The sequence below is a fragment of the Heliconius melpomene genome, chromosome 10 (genome assembly GCF_056956725.1).
Source record: "Heliconius melpomene rosina isolate 202511_hmr_F chromosome 10, ASM5695672v1, whole genome shotgun sequence".
NCBI classification, from domain to species: Eukaryota; Metazoa; Arthropoda; class Insecta; order Lepidoptera; family Nymphalidae; genus Heliconius; species Heliconius melpomene.
The window spans coordinates 14914768-14935127 of record NC_140398.1 but is presented as its reverse complement, the minus strand read 5'-3'; the positions used below and the strand labels follow the sequence as shown (position 1 = coordinate 14935127).

At 31.6% G+C, this 20360-nt stretch overlaps 1 protein-coding gene and 2 non-coding genes across 4 annotated transcripts; 2 read left to right on the top strand and 1 right to left on the bottom strand.

Annotated features, from left to right (window-relative positions):
• Window positions 1–92: 92 nt before the first annotated feature.
• Window positions 93–14649, top strand: LOC146535862 (uncharacterized). Of its 2 annotated transcripts, XM_085191779.1 has the most exons (7): window positions 93–225; window positions 5013–5293; window positions 8798–9036; window positions 9866–10209; window positions 10366–10574; window positions 10714–10911; window positions 12102–14649. In XM_085191779.1, exons 2-7 carry the CDS (start codon window positions 5027–5029, stop codon window positions 12189–12191), a joined length of 1347 nt encoding a protein of 448 aa, XP_085047905.1. In that variant the 5' UTR covers window positions 93–225; window positions 5013–5026; the 3' UTR covers window positions 12192–14649. The 2 variants fall into 2 exon arrangements, with proteins under 2 accessions (XP_085047905.1, XP_085047906.1); XM_085191780.1 differs by lacking the exon at window positions 10714–10911.
• Window positions 7496–7630, top strand: LOC146535863 (U4atac minor spliceosomal RNA). Its single transcript, XR_014878395.1, has one exon. It is a non-coding gene; the product is annotated as a U4atac minor spliceosomal RNA (small nuclear RNA).
• A 906-nt stretch (window positions 14650–15555) lies between the features above and the next one.
• TRNAA-CGC (transfer RNA alanine (anticodon CGC)) lies at window positions 15556–15627 on the bottom strand. The gene has a single exon. It is a non-coding gene; the product is annotated as a tRNA-Ala (tRNA).
• Between the last annotated feature and the right edge of the window lie 4733 nt (window positions 15628–20360).

Sequence of the window (20360 nt, the reverse complement as noted above, 5' to 3'; positions counted from 1 at the left end):
ATAAATTCATAGAAGTATAATAATGACGAGAATTAAATAGTAGATATCGGTGTAAAAGCGTCCTTCGTAGCGGCGTAGCGCGTGGCGTCGTAGCGGCAGGGCGGGCGGACGCGCGTGCGTGCGTCAGTGCTGAGCCGGCGGCCGTCGTGAGTCGCCGCCCATCGCGCTCGGCATGCGCTATCCAACCCGCTTGCACCCACCAAACAGACTGTACCGGGCGCCCCTGTAAGTAACCATTAAATTAAACAATAAAATACGAAACTTATATAAATAAAAACAAGAATTTAATTCATCAATTTCATATTGAAACTTATTCTTGGTTAACACGTGTATCCATATTCGGCGTTAAGGCTTCTGACGCGGTAACAAATGTGCGGCTCGTTCAATAGCCCACTGCCCCTGTGAGATATTTCTGAGCCGTTCCGAAGGGTTGTACTAAATTTAGACGTAATGCTCTTTGAAAAGGATGTTTTATAATTCATTAGTGATGCGTAAATACCACCATGTTCTAGTAACTCTAGCTTTTTTTAATCATCGCTGTTGTCTACTGGAGCATTCATCTTGTTTTTGCTGTATATAGCATAGAATTTCAAGAACGAATTTTATATTAAGTAAATTATAATGATTTAAATTGTTATGTGTTCATTTCAACTTTTATAATAAATATAAATTACGAACAACAAACTACGTATTTCATAAAATATGTTTACAAATCCAATTACAATTTAATATTTCTATTCTGCGTACCCCTAAACGCCGGCAGCTAGCCTTTTCTGCCTTTTTACTTCTTTCATAAATCTACTGGGTGATTATAAGCGGGTTCCTCATGAATCGTCAGCAATTAGCCACGGGCACCGTGGCGACGTGTTTGTCGTCGTTAAAAATATGAAAAGCCTTCTAAAAAGCAAATAACTGACTATATAACACTATCATTTATTATTAATACTAATAATCACCTAAGTAAGATAAAATTGTATGTATTAATAGTCTTAAGAAAAATAAATGATATCTTAATGTATTTTAAAAGTAATATTTTTATTTCCAAAACGTTCTTTTAAAATTGAGCTGAGCGTGTTTCATATTCTTTTTCCTTTTATCACAACAGTAAGATGTCTGCGACAACGGAGCGAGCATTGACAATCGGCTTTCCTTTACTCGGCTCAAATGTATTTTTTAATACATTTTAAAGTTATAAATTGTGATATTTATTTTTAACAAACGCTATAATTACATTTATTACTTAGTATAAGAACCTAGTATTCTATCGTATAATCTTTCTTATGAGATGTATTTATATTTGGCTGAATTTACTTATAAGTATAGAACCAAACTTTAATTAAAAACAGATTATATTCTAAAATCTTATAAAATACTTTTAATTATAAAGGTAAAATGTATACATTTTCAATATGAAAATTATTTAATCAGGATTCATTAATGAGATTAAAGGAACTATTATCAAGTAATATCGTGGGGCGTGTCTTTCATATTAACTTACATATGATGCAACTGAATTTCTTATCTTATATCAACGTGGATAAAGCTTAAATCTCTACCAATCACTAACTACAGTCTAAAATCTTAGAACTTGCAGGTAGTTTGGCTGTTATCCAAGAACGGAAATAATTAAGACGTTCAGCTTTATTGTGAAATGCCTGCCGATACAACCTAATTTTATACTCCTATAACTTTATTATATTGAGCCTGAACGGATTCAATTTCAAAGTTAGCAACTAGTAATTAAATCAGTTATAGTTAGTGTAAGTATAGTTTGGAGGGTATTTATTTAAAACTTGGTGACAAAATTTGCTTATAAAGCTTAATAGGTAATATTTTAGAAAGTGTAGGAAATAAATATGATTGCTAGAGTGACAGCACCTAATAGAAATCTTATATTATACTAGCTATCCAAACGTGGCTTCGCCCTCTTATTATATTATAGCCAAATTATTAAATCTGCACATTATTTGTAGCGTATATGTTATTCTGATAAATAAGTAATATTACTGTAAAGTTTCATCCAAATCCGTTCAGTAGTTTTTGCGTGAAAGTGGAACAAACACCGATCCTCACCAACTTTCACATTTATAATATTAGTAGGACTTACATAGAAATATTATGTAGCTTAGCTGAAGCTGAAATATATTATACTAAAATGTATCATATTTACGTGAAAAATTAATAAATATTTAATACGAGAAAAGAGTGGTACTAGGTTCCTTTTTTAATTTCCAAAGCATTGGAAAATATAACCGAGGGTTTCGTCAACGTGCAGACATGATTATAATGATTACTTGTAGTAATAATAATATATTATGGTATCGATCGAATTTATACAAACTAAATTAACTTGTTTCACAATAAAGGGTAAACGGCTTTTAATGTGTAAGCTTATCTTTGCGAAACATACTACAGATTCTTTACTACTGGCAGGGGTTGTTTTAATTAAGGCTTAACCACTCGTGAGCATTCATTCTCATGTAGGTATGTGAAATTGGAATTTAAAATGGTGTTGTTTTCCTTTTGTGACATAAATTGAAAACTGCAGAAGCACAAGCGTGTAACGACGGTTATGGCTTCGATTTCCACTTAGAGGAATAAATTATTATTTAATTACCAAAGCTAAAAGCGCGGCATTCAGTTCGACCTCTCAACACGCTATGCTTCGAAAATTTGATCGGAAAGTTGAGATCTGTTCCCGTTGTCTTAAGCTTAACACAAGGTTCCCTCTGCCTACCTTATCTTATTTAATTAAAAATATTTTATATTTTACTTTAGTTCTGATATAGAAATAGATAAATAAGGGCTTTCTATTACTATAAAATTTTGGATTCCGATTATGTAAATAAAATCTACAAACAATTTTATTTAAACACTACTTATATAAAACGCAAAAGCTATTAGTAGAACTATTTACATATTTTTCATTTACTTTTGTATAAAAGTAGAAATAATTTATTCCACGTAGAGACCTCCCATATTAATTATTTCTTAGATGAAAACTAAATTTACAGTTGCAGTAATATCACTCTAGGGCACTGGCGGTAGTAAAAAGCTAACTTAACCTATATCATTTTATATGGGTTAAAAGTGTTTACGTAGAGCGACCATATGACCGCCGGCACTTTGGGAAACCATGGCCGAAGCTTGATATTGAAATAACTTTAGCTAGAAAACAACTTTTATGTTTTTATTGTCAATTGTTTTTGATTTCATATTTTATTTAGAGTTTTAAAGGAGGTCTTATATTAATAATTTCGTTCATAAAGGTGAAGGTGAAGGATAGGGGAAGTAGAGAAATAATAGATGCTAGTCTATTTGTTAGTAACATAATGTAAGGTCCTGAATAAACTATTAATATTTAAATAAAAACATATTAAAAAATTTTAGAATTTTATATATTTCAACAGAGTTAGTTTAATATTTAAAAATCGTGTGCAGTTAACTGTTAACAAACTTTTAATTAGATTCCCTTGTATTATATTTTTTGATAAACTCTAGAAACTTCTCTATTTTTTGAACCACCACTGTTCTATATCACTCTTAAATCTTATTCTTAAATGCAATCTGACAACACTAGTCTCGTAATCCCCACATAAAGTTTTACTGCCGATGTTTATTGGCTGACACAAGTGTGTTTATTTTGGATTCGTTTAAGAGAGACAATCTTATCAGGGAAAATCGAAATTCAGCATTTATCTAAAAGCGGGTATCCAATTTTCTGAGTTTTCTTTCCCTGTAAAATGAAGCCTTATTTTATCTAACATTGGTAATGTTTATATTTTATTTAACATAATGAAAAAAATATAAAAAATAAGAAGATATAAAATTTTAGATAAAATAGAAATTTTATATATCCATTAATGTACCTCGTGTGGAAGGTAATGCCGTAGAACACACATCTATATTAAATGGTATGGTATGGTAAAATCTATATAAAATCTAATTATAATCAAAATAAGCAAATGGATGGGTATAAGCACCATTAACGTTGTCAACAATGCCAGTCGTCCATCAATTCATTCCATCGGCTGTAAATGAGAGCGCAGCTAAGTGGGGCCTTTTACGATCGCCGGTTTCTCTTGTAACGCGACACTGCAGGGACAATGCGCTGTTTATCTACTCGTATATTCTATAGGTATATGCTGCAACCCAGACTTCTATTTGGCAGATGGATATTATCTTTCTATATCTTTGTTTATCTTTTTATAATGGAGATATTATTGTATGAAGAGGGCATCAGTAATTTAATCGCTATATCAATTTTTGTAATTTACTTCTTAGTTCTCCCCTTCCTCGACTTATGGTGAAGGGATGTAAGAAATACTTGTATACGTTTTATATTAAAACAATCAGTTTCAAATGTGATACTAAATCATTTTATCCAACGAAAGACGAGTTTCGCGTAAACATAATGGAATTGAGCATCAATAGTTGAAAGAAAAACGACAATAGCACTTCAGCGTAAGGGTTGTGGAAAATGTAGGTACCCCGGCCTCTTAGCGACAAGCATCTTTCCGCAATGAAATGACGAAGAGACGATAAAACATTTTATGTCACTATTTTTGTTTACTTCAAAAAGAGGGTTTCGCTGATAGGGAGATGTCGGGTGGCGCGAAACAATCGCACGGCCTCCGTGTTGTGTTTAACATAACAGTTTTGTGAAATCCTTTGTTGTATATAAATGCGCTCGGCTGTGCGAATATGAAAATAAATTTCCCCTTTTGCGCTTTTAGACTGCTAGCACACCATATTTTATACATCTTAAGAAATAATTTTTCAATATGTGTTTCGCCGAAATATTTTACCAATGTCAAGAATAAAGTCGTCTACTTTATTTAGAAAACTTAACAATTTCATATAGAAAATTTAAAAACCACTATAAACTACTTATAACAACAGTTTGCCTGTTACTGATACTTGGTCCTTTGTGAAGGTTTTCATTTTCAAAACAAGTTTGTATAAGTACAATACATTTGGAATTCATTGTTAGTCGTTCGCGTCGTCCGCAGGTGCCGGCGGCGGCATGCTGGGCGCGCGGCTCAAGTCATGGATGGAGGCGCAGCTGGGGCGGGCGAAGAAGCGTAAGCAGAAGCAGGCGCGACAAGCGGTGCCGCAGACGGAGCCCCTGCCCCCGCCCCACCTGTCCTCCCCCGAGAGCGCATACAGCACCGGGTACTCCACGGACGGCACGTCCCCCGGCGCGCCGCCCGCCCCGCTCGCCGCTCCGCTCGTGTCGCCGCCGCCGCCGCCCACGCCACCGACCACACACCTCTATCATGAGCCCGCAAAGGTATTTCATCCTAGTATAGCATGTCAGATAGAATTGCGCTTTTTATTTTTGAGCGAATGTTAAATATTTTCAGTATATATTGTTTTTATAGTCGTACAAAAATAACTTTTGGAGAGCTATCGTGAACGTTCCTATATTTTGTACAAATAATATTCATAACGAAGACTTGTTGAAATAAAAAATGTTTTAACTTTTATGATAATACATTTTGTATTTTTGCATATATCTCATAGCTATGTTGGAAATGTCATTATAATTTTATAATCCAATCAGTAAACATTGATTTTATACAATTTATATTAATAAGTACCGGCGTGTCTGGGTTTGCCTTATTAATTAACTAGACCGGATGGATTGATGGGGGAGCGTTTTATCCTGGCTATATAAAGCTTAGCGTCCATTAGCAAAGCTCGTACTGACGAGTTACGTCATTTATCATCAAACAACGAACATATTTACTTTTAAAATAATATTTTGTAATTATTAATTACTTAAGGGTAGCGCAATTATATCATTGTAAGGATAGTCCTTAATAATTTTACATTTATTTATACAGTTTTATTCTTTTCTTATCTTTTTTAAAATAAGGTTTGTTTTGATAATTTTAGCAAGATTAGCTAGATTAGCTATTAGTTTTGCTTTTGTGACAAGTTCTGTTTTAATAGCAATCTTGTAAATAGCAAAAATATCCCTCTAAAATAAAGCCGTTGGATTAAATATAACTATTTTATAATATGTTTACTCTAAAAATAAAAGAAAAAAAAACAAACATTTTGAAAATTGAAAATTAAACAATTCAGTATATTATAATATGGACCGTTTATTTTGAGAGTGGTGTAAGTCCATTTTCTTTTGTTTCGAGAAAATTAAAGGTTAGTATGTCGATGATTATGCAATTTCATTTACCGACCGATTTTAAGTTGTTCAAAACATGGGTTTTTTTTGAGAAATTAAACACGGACTAGTTATATATAAAAAAACTAGTGGGCCCGGACGCAGCTACGCCCGCTTCAACTATACGAATATTTATTAAATATATTTATGAAATTATTTTCAGTTCTTAATAGAGAGATGCGTTAAGCGAGCTCATTTTAGGTGACGTTTTCTAACAACAAACTTTGCAAATCGTTGCTTAGCAACGACAGTTGTTATTAACATGGCGGAATAAATTGCATGTCAAATTAACAAGTATTTTAATATATTGTATATCGAAAAATTACAAATATGAGAAAAAAAAGTATCCTATATTCATCCCGAGACCCTCAAGTACCTCTGTATGAGTATTTTATCACAATTAAATTAGCGGTTTGGCCCTGATTGCGTAAAAGACAGACAGACAGACAGACAGAGTTACTTTCGAATTTATAATATAGGTATGGATGACATTAAATTAAGCATGAATTACGTGAAAGCTCATTTTTCTCAAAAATGGACTTACACCACTTTCAAAATAAACGGTCCATATGTTTATGTTACCTACTCACTGGACAATACGATTACTGTTTTGTTCTATATTCACCCGACTCCAACATTTTCCTAGGATGGAAAAAACCTAAGATGATAAATACACTACGTACTTTACTCTTCTCTAACGTAGAGATACAGTTTTTTTCTTGCAAGTCCATCGAGATTTATATTATAGGTACCTATAATATAAATACATACTTGTATTCTCTACACTAAGGGCCACTAATAAAACTTTAAGCCAAGGCGACATTGCTTCATATACGAGTACGTCCATTTCATGTCATCCGTCATCAGGCACCCGGCACATTTTGTTATCCATCATTCATCTAGGTGCCAATCGAAGGATTATATCGATAATTTGTCGTTTGCCCTTTAAGCATCCATGGATACTTGTGCGTTTAGTTACGATCAGATACAAGGACCACTCAATCATGGATTCACACTATCTCATATTCTTGTATGAGAAATATTCTTTTTGCATTACTTAAACGTTTTTAAGGGTTCGGTTTCTCATAGATATTTTTATGGTACACCTATTGTGCAAAAGTTACCTCATTCAAAATCCCATAATACAGTTTACTAAAACAATGTGAGATGGCGTTTTAAATTTAATTTCATAATAAAGCGGTTCTTTTCGGTTTATCAAACCGATAAGAGATGGCGATACTTGTATCCTGAATCGCGCTAACGTCCATCTATAAACAATACGCAAGAAGCGGACGAGCGTTGAACCTGAACTTCCTTGTCTTGGGGAGCATAGTGCGCAGTGATCGTAAAGTGAGAGCACTGATGCTGACACCCACATGTTATCTTGTATAACAGACCCGCGCCCGGCTGCTGAAAGGGAGTCCGAGCGCAATTTTTGAAAGGCCCTTTTACTTCATAAGGGGCTATAAAAGCCTATAAATAGTATAAACTTATAAATTATAAACTCGAAATCGATAAGCGATTATTAAGATCTTTGTTCAGCTTCAGCTGTGGCCCGCATGTGTAGGCTGTAGGACATTCCACTCGCCGCTGACTTCTCGAGGCATTACTTGTTGAGTGACAGAACTCTACGCTACGTTTTTACGTCGACACCAAAGAAAGGAAATGAAAATATTTTATTTCTCTACTCGAAGTCGAACAAATGTTGTGCCGCTGCGCCATGACTGGCCTTAACACTACAATATCCTAAAGTCTGTCGACAGGCAGTTGATGAAGAGTTCACGGAAAATTATATTTAATATTGTTATTTTTTTTTTAAATAGTTCTATTTGTATAGAAATGGTTCTTTGTTTTATTTATTTGACCGTTCATTTTGGTAGGTGGTTGAACTTAATAGTACATTATATGTAGATACAACTATAAATATGTATGAATATTCTAATAGTAGCATAAACTATTAGTATCTTATTATTATATTAAAACAATGTATAATATACTTAATTAAAGTTATTTATGCCTTTATCGCTTATATAAAATAAAAAATTTAACATTCTCATTTATGAGTGTTTCATATTGTTGTTGTATCGAGCGCTTTAAACATTATGTTAATTATTTGCTGAGGTACGTATTTAAGTATTTTCTTATTTCAGAACATTATATAGACATTAATTAACAATTTATAGTGTGTTGTTTTAAAACCATTCCGTTTATTTTTTTCGTTTATATAATTTTTATGAAATTAAATATGAAATATGAAAGATTAAAGACGGCAATTAATGTATGAACAATGGAGGGTTCACATTGAATGCTCCAATTTCAATAAAACAGCTACATGTGCTTCACCGCGCACGTTTCATTTATTAATAAACATGATTTATTAAAGATCTGAAAATTTTAATAGTTTTTTAATAAGGCAATTTCATATAATTAGCTACTTTAATTTCCTTTTATGTAGATATATTTAAAACATAATATATACGTACGTCAGTAATGACGGGAATACTTTCTATTAAAAAGCGTTTTTAGGTCTCCGATGTAAGAATTGTACTTTTAAATTTTAATTTATGAGCTAAATTAAATTAATCTAAAATATATTTTCTCAAATTACAGCGTCGTTCAAGTACAACGGTCCGACGTTGCGTACCAGAGCCAGTTCCAATAATATGTGCCACACCCTCGCCTCGACCAAGATGCAGGATCAGAACTAATCCATGGCTGGGCAGTACATCTCCAAATGTAAGGAAGAGGGGATCACATCTGTTACATCAGCATTCTTTGCAATGCCCGCCGCCACCTCAGCTGCATCATGCTCCTTTTTCTTTGGACTCTCACCCAAAATATACTTCCAGGTACGTAGATGTTTATTTACTAATTAACTTGGGAAAATGTTCTGGTATATACAATACTCACCTATTCGAAAATACAATATTTTATTAATATGTTAGAAATTTAAAAAAAATGTGTAATTTGTATCTTTATTCTTATTTCTACAATTTATTTTTTCAATATTGAATATTATTTTAGTAGTTCAAACCATGCATAGTCGATAAAAAGTTGGCCTTCGCCTATATTCCGACTTTTTTTGTGTTCTATCATTAGGAAGACTTACAAAGGTTAACCTTAATACTTACAATGCCTAATTGCCCTTCAGTCTTCTTTTTTATTTGACACCGAGTCAAATAACAAACGCACAGCTTATCCTATTATGTATTTAAATATGATATCTATTTCAATAAGGCCGTCGTAGCGGAGAGGTTGTGACTGTAACGCGGCGGTCAGGGGTTCGATTCCCACTCGATGAAATAAATTATTATTCTTCTGTAATGTATGATTTCTTGGCTCTGGTACCAAGGCAAAAGCGTAGGTACCTTGAAAATTTGGCGGGAAGTAGGGAACAGAGTTCACTAAGTAACACTAGGTTCCCTCTGCCTACAGGAGGATGAGGATACTATTTGTTTTTGATTTTAATCATAAATATAGCTGTTAGCGGCATAGGCAGTGACAGTGAAGCTGCTATCTGAAGTATTTTATTTTAATATTAATAGCGATTATTATTAGGATTTTTTTTATTTAATGCAATCCCTACAACTCAAATCTTTAAGTTACGTGTAATATTTTTTTGTAATAATGATTGTATTTCATATATTATTATTTATAATAACAATCACGAAATTTCAGGTCACCACATTTGTCACCGCATCTATCTCCTCATCTGTCGCCGCATCTATCTCCGCATATGTCCCCGCGTTTATCTCCGCATTTATCTCCACGTTACTCACCCCACCTATCACCAGAGCCTTACAGGACTCCTTATTATAAAGGAGGGGCATCAAGTGATGAAGAGTGTCGTAATGTAAGGACAAGAGGTAGAGAAACTGCAATATTGTCAGATGCTGACGTTGATTCTGATGGAGATACTGGTTTGGATGGAGGAGATGAAGATGAACCGGATAGAAACGCATCCCCCGGTCGACGGAGAGCTAGAAGAAGGCGGAATCCACGAAGAACACCTCGTTCTGCAGGTAAAATGATGATTTCCTGCAAATTATGCTTCTATTAGTGGCATCTACGGTTTGATGGAATTAAAATGATCATCAGCTATTAGTGTAACTGTGTAGTTTTTTGATTATAATATAAATCTATGAGTAACTAATTATGATATAATCTTAATATTTCAGGAGCAACTCCACCCCGAATGCGCCGTCGGTGTCACGCGCCATCAGCTCCACCTGTCAGAGAACGTGATCCGCTACTGGAAGCTGATCGTGAAGCAGAAAGGAAATATCGTGAATTGATACGAGAAGCTGAGAAACTTTTAGTCACAGTGTCTAGAGCACCCATTGAACCTCCCCATAATCCTAGAGTTAGGGAGTTGAGGGCAACTGAGGTTAGGAAATATTTATATACCTATATTAAAAACAAGTAATGACATACTTAATTGAATTAAAATAATCATTCATTATCCCAATAAAATCAGAACATTCCCAGTCCAAGCACTTCTCACTAGACTTACCCCGTGTTCAAAGGTGGAACCCCCACGACGGAGTCCAGAGAGAACCCACCTGACGAACTTCATCCGCGCCAACTCGCCCGAGCCGCGCCGGCCCCCGCCCCCCGCGCGCCGATCCCCCCTCGCGGACCCCCCGGCGCCGCCGCCCGACCCCGCGCCCGCATTCCGCCCTCACTCTGAACCTCCCAAAAGGAAAGCGTATGCCAGAGATGAGGTAATTATGCACTTTACTCCACATTTATTTACACTCTCATGTTATAGTATGGTCGACGAGTCTTGGCCGCTCTGAAGTTAGCTGTTTTTGGATTCGTCGAATTGATTTTAGAATTTACTTAGATTATTTTCTTCCCGAGTGGGATATAGCGCAAAAGTTAAGAAAATCTTACATTAGGAGGACCACGACTTGTCAAGTGTTTCTACTATAGGTACATTAATATTTTTTTATAATTCTAAATATGGTAAATATGATATTCTAAATATGGTAAAAATAACAATTTAACAACAAGAACAACAAAATTTGTCTAAAATAAAGTTATTTAGCACTTTTTTGCGGTAACAATCTGAGAAAATGAACAATAAAAATAATGATTACAGACAACTTATATGATTTTAATGATTGAGAAAATTCCAAGCGTTGTTAATTCCCGTTACAAGTACAAATAGGTAAACAGGTTTCTTAGAAATCATTTGCTTGATGGCCATCTTATGAGATAGGTCAGCATTAAATACAGTATAAGTATAATAAGATTGCTTCATTCATTTGCAAAATGTGGATAATGCAAAAACATAATTGATGCTGTAATTAAGGAAATTGTTGTAAAGTACTTTGTTGCATTCGTTTACTTTTGTATTGATTTTATTAGTAGCGTATAATTTTTTCTGATAAATTGCTTATGCCGAATCAAGTTATTAAAAAAAATATTGAAGTATCTGTGGTGCACAGAATGTTTTTTTAATTAAAATTAGATCTATCAAAATTTATTTTTGAGAGCAGTCGTGGCGGGGAGTACAAGCTTGTTTGTAGACGCGATTTTGTTCGATTCCTACTCTAGGAAATATGTATTTTATATTTTCATTGAGGCGGCGTTGAATTTCGCCACTTTAAACACAATGCCTCCATAACTTTGCAAAAAATGGATAACGGAAGTGTTTTAATGAGAATGTAGTGTCGTAACATAAGGTTCCCAATATTTATCACTAAATTACCACCAGCTAAAAAAAAATTATTTTGTTGTTTTACACTTCAAGTTCATTTGCTACACAATGTAGTATTTTAGATAACAACATTTACAACATATTCTTTCTTAGTCTTTGTCGCTGAGTTAAATTTATATGATTGTTTTTATACACTTCTCACTTATATATTTATATTTTTAGATAAATTAAATTTTTATATAATTTCAGGTCCTACAGACGTTAGAAGGGTTGCGCAAGAGTCTCCAACAGCAGTCCGCTCTCCTAGCGGTGCAGCGCACGCGCCTCGACTCGCTGTAGACATTTATTTGTAGATAATTGTTTACGGGTTTTCTTTACATATCTTTCCTTATAGCTGTTTTTAGATTATACTTGCGATTACTATTTAACCATCTGACTATGTATTTCTTTCGTGCTTAGTGAATATATATTTTTAGTATGGCATTTGTTAAAGTTACGTCGGTAACCATATTGTTATAACGCATATACTCGTATGTTAGTAAATATTATGTCGATATTATACTATAAATATAATAATAACATGTATTTAACAAAAGAAAATAATATTCTCACAACAATCTTTTATCTTATGTTTTGACGTTCTTGTTGTTAATAATTACAAAACCATATACAGAAGACAGCTAGTCGCAAGTTAATCTGTTAGTTCTTCCACATTTCCTAGATAATCCCTCCAGAGATCTAGTCTAGTGGTAGTCAGTGGTAGTGTAGCGTTGTTATTGTTTCATATAGGCGAGGCCATTATTAACAAAATACTCCTAGTGTCATTTTATTCGTAGTTCTTATAAAAAACTGTTGTTTTTACATAACTGAGGATAACAATATAATTTTTATCAGTATATTTAAATATGCAAAAAATATACATATATATGAACTGAATTTTAATTTGCTTTTTGCAGAATTAATTTCAATATTTCTGCACTTTCGAAATACAAATTATTTTTTAATACTTAGAAAATGTTTGTTTCTAAAGCTTTTTGCAACATTTACATTGAATTAATATTTTGATAATAATATCCATATAAAACTATTATAATATAATAGGGTCCAATTTAATAGATAAAGCAACTTAGAAAATACGTCCTGTACGACCATTCTAGCTTTATATTTTAATACAATTTTGTAATTTTAAACTCGCAAATTAAACACATTTACATTAAATAAAACTCAAGAAAAAGAACTACGTACTGTAATATTTTTTATATGTTAAAATAACTTTTGACATTAAATTGTTTTAAGAATTATAAATCATCATTTACCTAGGTAGATGGCGACAATATGTAACATGCTTTTGATAAATGTAGAACTAAATAAAACGTGTTAAAGCGATGTCTATTGCTGGCAAGGTCAAAGAAAATTAGCTTTTTTAAGAGATAAAAGAAAAACGATGATGATGAATTGTAAATTACTTAAAAAATGCAAGATTTACCAGATATAGTAAAAAAAGAAAAAAATAAAAGTATTTTCTGGTTGAAACCATATATATTTGCTTATATATTCTGGATGATAAAATATCCTCAGTTATTATAAATCAACAGTTTTTCAGGTTAGACGTTTATTAGCAATATATTTGGTAGCCGTAGAGTAGCAATAGGGCGGTCTCGCTAGGATAAGCTTAAAAGCTGAACACACACAAACTATAAATTTACATTTACTTATCTTTACCTCATTCTTACTAAATAATATCAATAAATACAAATCAATTTCAAGTAATTATTTCATACTTTTTAAATGAATTTCATATATATTTGTATTTAATATTTTAATCTGTTTTTATGTACCTACTATAAAGAAAATGGCGGTTTATAGTTTGCGTAGTTTCAGCAAAGCAACCGTGGCCACGGCGTAAGACTGCATTTATACAATGTTTACTCGTTATATTATGTGCAATCGACTGATGTATGTTGTATTATAGTAAAGTTATTCTAATTGTTACTATGACATTGTGAGTGTTTTATTACAATAATTCATTCGTAACTATTGGAAAAATATAATTCTTTGTATAACCAGTTCGTTTATCTTAAAAAGGATAAAAGAAGAAATAATATTTCGCCAATTGACGTCAATAATAGCTATAAATATTTTATAGTCTTTAGTTAAACAAAATTATTCTGATAAATAATTAATTTAAATAACATGACGTCCATCTTGAATATTTCAGAACGCGCGCTACTACCTTAATAAATGTTTTTGTATTTTATATAGTTTCTGAACCAAGACGGACGTTTAATGAAAAACAAAATGGAATAATTGAGGGTCTTTTTATAGATTTAAAAATGTTTATCAAAAGAAAATAATTATCACGTGTTAAAAATATTTCAATCTAACGTTATTCCTACAAATTTTACTACATTTTATTTATTTTATGTGAAAAAAATCGCAGGAATATGGCATCTGTACCTATTAAATACTTATATGAAATTAACGAGACTTCAGCAGTGTTTATTGCAAATATTAATCACTTATGTTAATATACAGGTATAAAGATTAATATTATGCCTACATAATTAATTATATTACCATATAAATTGTTAATTTATTGAAATATTATTATAACAAATATCAGTCGATTGAAGGACGTCCGTATATCGGAGTTCTATATTTTGTTAGCGCAATTTTGGATGAGACGTGCGTGCTACGCGCGTTCTCGCCATGTATGTAAATACCCATGTACTTGTTTATTGTAAGTATAAATAAGATTTATACGTTTAGTTGAATTTTCATTAAAATATTAAATAAATAATGGTTTTTTGTTATTTAATTCCTATTGATTTTTATTGTTTAGTAAGTAGATTAGAGTATATGCTGCTGATAGCATATAAAGCAAATTATCAGGAGAGAAAAAATTGTGTCTATTATAAGAAAGAAGATTTTTACAATTGCTAAAATTGATTCTCGACTATAATGAAATAAAATAATTTTTTTTTTAAATTTTTAACACTTTCGAACGGTGTTAAAATGTACAAAAAAAAACAAAAATAATTGCTGATTTACAATCTAAGCCGACGATATGCAATTCGAAGAAAAAATTATAAGATTTCCTGAATTTTAAAATCGTAAAAAGAAAGATAATTATTTAATATTGAAGCCCTGCGGCTTAATAATGAATAACACTTAAACATTTTAGGTATAATATATTAAGTGATAATAATATGAATAAAGATTATTTCGGATATTAATTAAAATTAAATTTATAACAATTTTTTTGCTCACTTGTGTTTTGTTTACATTAAAATATTTTTTATAACTAATTTAAATATATTTAATAGAAAAATGTGAGCCTGAAGTTTAACAAAGGTATTTGAACTTTTATTAGTCATTTTGTACTGCGAAATTATCCTACAATAAGCCTAATATGTCTTTAGACCTAGTAGTTAGTTATTGTATCTACAATAATATAAGTGTTAACTACGACTCACAGATGGCGCTGTATGTAAAGATCCTAAAGCTCTACTATAAAACTCTATTAAAACATAGATGACGCTGCTCTGCACATTAAATTAAAAAACAAAGTTCTAGAAAAATCTTAAATTAACAATTAAAATTCATTGCACATAGCAACAACACAATGTTAACCGATTACGCAAGGGTCATTCTAATATTTTTACACACCATAAATAGAAATAAAATATTCAAAAAGAGAACTTGGAGGAGCTGGGATTTGAACCCAGGACTTTCAGCATGCGAAGCAGACACTCTACCACTGAGTTACACCCCCGATGACAATTATAACCAATTTTTACAATAAAACAAACCAACACGTAAAAAAACACGTAGCACATTGTTATCTCGTGATCGACGATGACGTAAAGAATTAGAATTGCATTCTAATGATTGCTCTTTAAATATGCGGACGGCGCACGAGATCAGGTTAAGATGTTATATCGGCTATAAAATATAAGTGAATGAGTAATACTATATTATACTATAGTATATTATGGTACAGTATACAGTTGTTGCGTCTCCTCCTGTTCTTACTTCAATTTGGTCTTTTTTCTTTAAATACATTTTTTTTATTAGATATCGGCTTAAATATATTTTAACACTACATATTGATTATAGAGTAGTTTCGTTAGAAAAGCGTTATATTTGTTCGAGTAATATTTTTTAATTAAAAAACTAATAAAACATTTACCTACAATGGGCTATTAATACTAAGATAGAGAGAATATTAATGGCATTCTTCCGTAGGAATGTTATATTAATTAAGATTTGCATTAATGATAGGTATATTATGGAGTAAAGGATATGAATGGACATTAGAATTCTATCATTCCACAGTGACTGGCCGATTGATTGTGGGTTCGATCCCCACTCGAGAAAATGAAATATTTTTTTAAAATTAACGGCGTTAAGTACCTACTCAGCTCAGGTGCCCAGTCCAGAAATTTTGCTTAAAAAAAATCACCCAAAACAAAAAAAACATTTACACCCATCAAAAAAAATATGTAGATAAATGTAAAGTAGGGAATGTTTATATAAATTAAAATAAACATTTATATTTATTTAAAACAAAAGATGCGATTACCAGAACACTGTGGTATCAGATGATGTAATTGCATATCAGGTGATGCTCAATGACACCACAGTTCGCTAGATAGTGTTCACGGTCGTAGCAATTGTAATACATTTTTTTGTTAAAACACTAAGTTTTTAACTAAACTTGCTTTTCCGGTTAGGTTTACATATTTTTTAATTATTCATTTAAATATCAATTGCCAATTTATTGTCTCTTCTGAAATAAACTCAGTTTATATAATTGAGTTATTTTTTATAGAGATATTTTTCTTATAAAAGAATTGGAGTAATGATGAGACTAGTTCTATCATTTTAGTATTATACTGTATAAGCAATATAATGAGTGTTACATATTTACATGTACTTAACTCACTTTATTCCTATACTTCTTACACAAGATTGTATAAAAATACCTAGATTATAAAGAAATCTACATAGCTAACATACCAATTTTATTTATATGAAGACTTTTATTAATATAATAAATTAAATTATTTTTTGTTTTAAGCGCTTAAATTATATTTTTTCTGAACAATTCCTAATTTTCATATATCGTCACTTAAACGATCAAATAGGATGCATCGTTTCCTTCATAATATGTAGAAATGGCGGGCATTTCGTTGCAGCAAAATATATTACAAAACCATGCGCAAATTTACAGCGATTCCAATTGTTGATATTATTAAATAAGTACTTTATTAATTTTGATAGAATATCTACTATTGGTAATGAATACTAGAAGAAAATCCTTCGCAATCCATGGATTCACCGTGTGGGTGCCGGACCCATCGCGTTGCAGAGAGAGAAGTTTGGAGAGTGCTTGGGACTTACGACCCAAGTGTTGGTTTAAGGGGCCCCTTTAAAATGGGCATTTACGTTCACCTCCACTGTTCGCGCTTCCCTCTCTACCTAATCAAATTTGAAAAGATCCTACTAATGCCGCCTTCGAAATACGTGCTAAAAATGAACTGATAATCGTTCTAGAAAGTCCGAGATCTTTTAATAAATTATAGAGAGACATCGCTATGAGATCTATGTAAATAACATCGAAGTATAGATAGATATTATAAAAAATATGAAATGTTTATTTCTTTGAAATTATATTTCATGCAAAACGAATAAAAATATTTTTATTTTTCTTATAATAGTCATCTCGATGTACATATATGTACATATGTTCATACAAAATGTGTTAAACAATATATCTTTAAAGATAAAAATAAGTAAAAATCACGTTGCATATTTAAATTTGCTATTATCACGTAGATGCATATTTGATTAGTAAATAATTAGATATCAGTATATAAATAGTAAGTGTTCTCTTTTCATTAGTTGTTAATTATTGACTCTGTCTTGTTGAATTTGAATCATATTTAACTTTCGATCGTGAGTTCAATCCCCAGTACAAGCAATGATTGCTAGAGCTTCATGAAAGAAGAGAAAAGCGAAAAACGGAATTTTTACTTCTAAAATTTTTATGTTCCGCTGATGCTTATAAGCAAAAAACTGGGCAATATTCAGATATTTCAATTATTGTGGTTTATATTTTGATGATTAAAATTAAATATATATATATATAATGATGAAGTATACCAAGAGACTTGTGGCACAAGTGAGTACAAGTCAACAAGGGGTACAAGTGAGTGATTGTAAATGCGACTGGTTGTTTGGTCTCCATTCGAGGAAATGAAAATTTAATATTTTCATTTCTTCGCTCTGGTGTCAGGGCAAAGCGCGTTCCGCCACTCAAAATGCAATGCCTCCAGAATTCGACGTAAAATAGAGAGCAAGGTGTCTTTATACCAGGATCCCTCTGCCTACTCTGCTGTTTGCGGAATACAGAGCGAAGCTGAAAAAAAAAAGAAAAAGTATAATTTCTTTGCCGACAGTCCTTAAGAACGATTGAGGGTAAAATCATTTCTTTCGCCTATTCTACGCTAATCCAGACCTTCTGACCCGTTTCCTTTGTTATGTTAAATAGGATTATAATGCTGAACTTTGTCCTACGGTAAATAGTTAACATGCTTAACATAAAAAAACACATATTAATTAAACATTATGTACATTCTTTCTTTCTTAATGTATATTTATATAATGGTATTTAAAACATAATTTGTGTGAAACGTATTACGCTTAGTGCTTTTAGAGAGCTGAATTATTTCTAGTTTCTCACGACTCTTACAATTATAATTTAAGTTTCATCTAAACAACACATATTTAAGCATTATATAACAAAAATAATAGTCTGAAAGTATCAATACGATTTTTTGGCTTCGCGCGCCTGTCAGTCGTGTAATGCCAACGATCGTAAATATTTCTATTTTTCTCATTAAAAACTATTTAGGACCATACTCAAAGGAAAACTATAAAAAACAAGCATTTTATTAATTAAAACTTTTATTATTTATTCTTTGTTATGTATAGAATAATTTTAACTACAGTACATTTCACAGTTGCTACGAATAAGTCATTCAAACACAATTTAAATAAGTCGAATGAAATGCTTTCCTAAGAAATAATTTTCACATAGGTATTTATTTAAAGTAGCTCATTAGTAATATTACTCGTGTATTTGCTAATTCGAATGGAAAAGCTGTTTTTGTTCAATAAAAATTGCTGTATTCTGCAGTGTAGGCAGAGGATGTACAGTTACGACACTCCGTTCACTATTTTCAGCAGAAGAAGAAACAGACATATCAAATATTTCATTTCCTCGAGTTGGGATCGAACCCGTCCAATCGAGTTTACAGTCACTTAATTGTGCTTCTGCGCCAGCACTGGCCTTTTTGTTCAATATATGTATGTTATTATAATAAAATATATTAAGTAAGTAGGTAGCCTATATACTATTTAGGTAAAACTAATTAAAAAAACGTTTATTAAAATCGGATTTCCGGAAACGATTTTAAGATAATTAGGTAGAATATCCTTTACAGAAATAGTTGAAATCGTTAGTTAACCTTTAGTTTTAAGCAAACATTTTTTTATAAGGAAGCTCTAAAGTATTTATTAAATGTATGTGTATTAAACACTTATGGTAATACTTACCATATATAAAACAATATAACGATCTATTTATGTCTAATTTGAAGGTATCTGAATTAGCATTGATTCGCAATAGATAAAAGGTTATTCGTGAATGACGTAGTAAGTATATAATCTAGTTATAAAAAAGATATACCTAAAAAAAATAATTTAATTTAACAAACAAATTCTAATTAAATAAATATAACTGTATATATTTTAAAATATATATAATATATACATACTATAATACATTTTATTACACTTTAAATTTTATTGTCTTAAACAATTTGCAACTGAAATTTGTTTGTATGAATTTCCCATAGTTGACGTAAGTCAAAATAATATGACGCATTAACATAGACGGAAAAACAATTATTCAATCACGACAGTTTTTAGTTATTTGATATTTACATGCACTATTCGTAAGCTTTTATAGATCCTTTTTGCTGCATTTTGTATTGCAGGACCTTCAAATACCAGTAAAATGAGTGCGTATGCTTGCAAACTCAAGTTTGTAAAATTTTATAAATAAATCGGCTTCATTCACACTGTTTCCTGCACGCAGCAGGGTAGGCAGAGGAAACTTAGTGTTAAGACACTCCCTACTATTTTTCGAAGCACTTTTTTGTGTATTGATTGGTGGAATACAACGCCGCGCTTTTTGCTTTGATACCAGGGCGAAGAAATGTTTTTTTATTTACGCCATTAAACGCGGGAAATGCATAAAAATAAAGCAATTGAATATATTTTTTTATTTATTAATTTTAATGTAAATTTTGTATTTTAATTATATTTTTTTACTCTTACTATTGTTATATATTTTTCACGTTTTACGATTTTGCATATTTATACTTATTGATACATGATATTTAAGCGTTTATGTGATAAAACATAGCGATTTTAAAA